Source organism: Merops nubicus, unplaced genomic scaffold (genome assembly GCF_000691845.1).
Source record: "Merops nubicus isolate BGI_N331 unplaced genomic scaffold, ASM69184v1 Scaffold53344, whole genome shotgun sequence".
NCBI classification, from domain to species: domain Eukaryota; kingdom Metazoa; phylum Chordata; class Aves; order Coraciiformes; family Meropidae; genus Merops; species Merops nubicus.
The window spans coordinates 1-4,428 of record NW_008603266.1 but is presented as its reverse complement, the minus strand read 5'-3'; the positions used below and the strand labels follow the sequence as shown (position 1 = coordinate 4,428).

At 58.4% G+C, this 4,428-nt stretch overlaps 1 protein-coding gene across 1 annotated transcript; it reads right to left on the bottom strand.

The window, feature by feature from the left end:
* Nucleotides 1-115: 115 nt before the first annotated feature.
* Nucleotides 116-3,936, bottom strand: LOC103771305 (phosphatidylinositol 4,5-bisphosphate 5-phosphatase A-like; the record flags this gene model as incomplete). The annotated part of the gene is made up of 6 exons (XM_008938594.1): nucleotides 3,833-3,936; nucleotides 2,261-2,369; nucleotides 1,554-1,670; nucleotides 1,311-1,486; nucleotides 621-732; nucleotides 116-225 (listed from the first exon to the last, which is right to left on the bottom strand). Coding segments are annotated over exons 1-6 (701 nt in total), but the record flags the coding sequence as incomplete, so codon positions are not given.
* Nucleotides 3,937-4,428: the final 492 nt, after the last annotated feature.

Here is a 4,428-nt window from a genome sequence, read left to right as displayed (position 1 = left end):
CCCAGCATAGCTCCCCCCACCCACCAGCCCCTGCCCCAGCTCCAAGCCCTGCCACTCCTACACCCCTCAGCTGTGCCATCCACCCCACGGCCCGGCACAGGCTCTGCTCTCCTACCTGCTGTCGTACTTGTTGGTCCCCACATCAAACTTGAACGTGGGTGGGAAGTTCAGGGGTCCCTCCTGAAAGCCACTGAGGACAGGCCAGGTGCTCTTGGCAATGTTCAGCTGGCAGAAAACAGAGCAAGTCAGGGGGCACACCGACCCCCATGGCCAGAGCCCTCTGAAGCCCCCAAGACCTCTCCACCCGCTAGCACAGTTGCCACTGCCCCATTGCTGCGAGCCCCACGTGGCTCTTGGGTCTGTCTATGCCATGCAAGCAGCAAGTTCACAGACCAAATGCCCCCAGCTCTTCCCAGCACACTGATAAAGGACATGAGTGCCCAGCTCTGACAAAGACCATCCTGGGACTGTGCTGCCCCCTCCCCACAGGGACAGGGGAGCCAGGGCCCTTTGTGCCCCATGTGCAGCGAGGGCACACACCCTGTCCCACAGCTGCACGAGCAGTTTTGACAAGGGACAAATGGCAGCCAGGGCCCAGGCAGCACACTCACACCTCTCACCTGGTCCTTCTCCCAGAGCTGGCTCAGGATGTTGTTGTCAATGGCGTACTTTACAAAGCGGATGTCCAGGCTTTCAATGCGGAAGTTGAGGTCCCCAAACCAGAACACGAGGCTGTGGGTGGGAAGGAGGGTGATGGGCTGGAAGGGCCAAGGCTACCAGAGCCAGGTGGCACAGCAGGGGGAGAACATCTCAGCCTGCAGCACAGGCACTCTCAGGAACACCAGTGCAGGTCAGTGCTCACCTTACAGCTTTACCAGCCGCCAGCCTGGCCAGGGTTCCTCAGGTAGAACCACAGTACTATTAACCAAGCAGACCTGACTTCCCTGGGCAAAAATTGAGGGTGGAAACTTCCACCATGAGGCAACAATCAGAGTCAGACTGCACTGCTAAGACACTGGGGCAGAGCCAGGCCCTCCACCCTACCAGTCCCAAACCCCAACAGCATCAGTATGGCAGGAGATGCACTAGGCCTGGATGTTCCCCAGGGGAGACCAAGGACCCCTCTTAACACCTGCCCCACCATGCTGGGTCCCCACTGGGACAATTTTGCAGCTCTGCAGACAAGACTCCATCTCAAAGGTGCTGGGATTCAGGGGACAGACCCCAGACTCTATCTGCAGGGAGTCCAGTATGGGGTCTGGCACTAGAACCCTGGCTCAGACTGGGGAGCATAGCAGTGGGGTACGCACTCATGGTCCAGGATGCCATTGGCCACACGCCCCTCAAACTGCTGCATGTGCAGGATGGTGGCAAAGTCCTCCTTGCGCTGCTCCGCCTTCTCCAGGTGCGCTGGCAGGTGGCAGTTCAGGAAGCAGACCATGTAGCCAAAGATGCAGAGACGAACGCTCACCCCACCCTTGTTGCCCTGCACCAAGAGTCCATTACTCCTTCGGAACACAGCCCCTCACCACCTCCCTGAGGGCCACACTCACCCAGTAGCCTCCCAGCCCCGTCCTCGTGCAGTCAGTCTGTATGTCCTGCAGGAAGGGCAGGTGGTAGTACTTGGCAAACACCAGCAGGATCACACCCTGCATCCGCACTGTACTGACCTGCAATGGGAGCAGGGGCTGAAGCAGGATGGTGGCCACAGCAGATCCCATAGGGGCAGGACAACTTCCCCACCCCCAGGCTGTAGGGGCAGCACCTCCATGCTTTCCATGCACCCCATCTCGCAGACGACTAACAGCACACTTAGTTCAGAGGTCGACGTGCACACACACACACACACCCCCTTCACCCCCAAATCCTGACACCTGAAACAAGCCCAGCAACGTGAAGGCTCCTGTGTGCTCCAGAGCAAGCACCCTGTGGAGCTGGACCTGCCTCAGGGCCCACAGGCTGCTACTAGCACAGGCTCATTCCCACATCCAGCCCCTCGCCCTGATGTAACACAGACAACAAGAAGAGTCCCCAGAGCACCACAGGGGAAGCCTGAGGCACAAGAAGCAGAGTGGGGCAGCACCAGTGAGGGCACACCAGCGAGATGCTGCTTAGGCCAACCGCCACATGCTGCTTGCGTAGCTGCAGGCTGACCCTCCACACCTCCTTCCACCCCTGCAGCTCAGCTCTCCCTCGCCACATTCACCTGCCTGGCAGCTGGAGAGGGAATTCCAGCTGCCCAGCCTCTTCCACTTCTTACCAGGATGAAGTGAAAGGGGCTCAGCACGTCCATGAAGAGCTCACTCCACTGATCTGTGAAGAGGGCATCCTTCAGGCGCTTGTTTATCTTAGAGTTCACCTCTTGCAGCCTGAGAAGAAAGGGACAGTTCCCTCAGCCACACCAGGAAGGTGCCTGTGTCCCAGCTAGCAGGAGCTCCTTGGGAGAGGTGCCAAAGCACAGTGCTGGGGAGCGGAGCCAGCGCAGGAAGGGCAGTTCAACAGAGGACCCTAGGTTTGGAGCACAAACCAGCCATATCCTCGCTCCAGCGATGCTGGGCCACGTGCGAGCTGAAGGCACAAGCAGCCCTGAACCCATCAGAACTCGGCCCTTTTTAAAGCAGGAGCAGTTCAGCTGCACAGGGCTGGGCAGTAGTCTAAAGCCCATCTCTAGGTGCAAGAGGGTCTTACGGGATATTTCAGCTGCATTGGTCTTTACAGAGAAGTCAAGTCTCATCAGTACTTCAGCACAGGGTGTCCAGAGGCATCCTAGCCACCGAGCTCAGAGCAGCAGCAAACAGAAGGTTAACAATGCTCCTCCTGGCTCAGCAATTAGAGAAGAGAGGGAAGGAGAACATCCGCAGAGAATGGCAGAATCAGGAAATGTCTTGCCCAAAAATATCAAGTGCTCGGGGCACAAAGACACAGGTCAGAGGAAGGACACAGCCAGGCAGAGGTGCCCTGGAGGTGGGGAGCAGCAAGACAACCTACCCCAGCCAGAACAGTCCCAGCAAGTCCCTTCCTGTCACCTACACACTCTGTCCCATCCATCCAAACTGGGGCCTACCTCCACAGCAAGGCTGAGGGGACCATAAGACTGGCTCCAACACAATGACACAGCTGTGGCAGCCTCAGGCTCACACTGCCATCTCCTGGGGCAAGGGGCACTGGGGGTGTCCCCAGGAGCCTACTCCTGGAAACTGATCCACCTCTTCCACCTCACACCCACAGACAGGCTGCTTCCTGCTCCCTGTGTAAAAGCAGCTTGTCCCTAGTCTTTGCAGGGATCTACACACACCACAGCAAACCCTGAGTCTTCCCTAAGACTCCAGCAGAGCTCGCCTCACCTGCCACACCAACAAAGCCTTACCCGCCCGACGTGGTGCTGCCTCGCCAGGGGCACAGAGCCAATCCAGCTGGGACCCAACAGGAGATCTGTGCCCTTGAGGCCTGTGTACCACAGGCAAAAGCTGAGGCGAGGAGTCCATCAGTGGAGTGAAATGCCTCTACAGACTGGACCGCAGGACTGCCAGAGCAAGAGCAGCATCTGCCAAGGCTCAGTGCAGCACAGCCGGCTATAGGCTCTTTGAGGGTTCAAGGCTAGTCAAGGCTCAAGGGTTTCAGTTCCTCTTAACACTCCCATTTTACTGGGAGCCAATTCTCTATCACCTTTTCTGATATTTTACTGCTTGCGATGCACACTCCTCCCTGCTCACCATGCCCTGGAGAGGCTGTGGCTGCAGCTCATCCGTTCCCCACCCCCCAGGCCTATGGGGTTCCCCCAAAAAGGGATGTGGTGAGGCAGGGGAGGAGGCCCTGCACCTCACCCTCTTACCCAATGGCGATCATATCTGCATCATTTGTCTCGCCCGTGTTGAGGTGCAGCAGGGACGTCACATCATTCGGGGGCATGGCTGTGCCCACATTCCAGGTGACCACTGTGATGCTTGGAAAGGACAAAGGAAGAACGGGCTAACATTGGGGCTCAGAGATGTTCCCTGTTCCCCTCATCCAGGCCCCAGCTCTCTGTGGAGCTTAGCCAGGGCACGTACACGAGGTCCTTAACTCTTGTTTGAGGGGAAACGGGTCCTTGCCTCCGAATTCCCGCAGGGTCTGCGCCTTGGTACGCGGCAAGCCCTGCTGTATATCAAGCCCCAGTGAAGTTCTATACAAACCAGCACAACCAGGTCACATTTCCATCACTACTGACTGCCACAGGCGGGCTGGCACAGCAGGCAGCCTACAAGACAGGGTGCCCCCCTGAAAACCACTTCTCTCCATCCCCCAGGAACTGCGCATTCCTTGGGCTGGGGGGGCAAGGACCCGGATCTCAGCCCCCAGACTCTGCCCCGGAGCAGGACCCGCTCCCAAAGCCAGGGCATGGCGTGTGACAGCAGCGCCGCGCGCCCCGCAGCAGTGTCCTTCACCAGC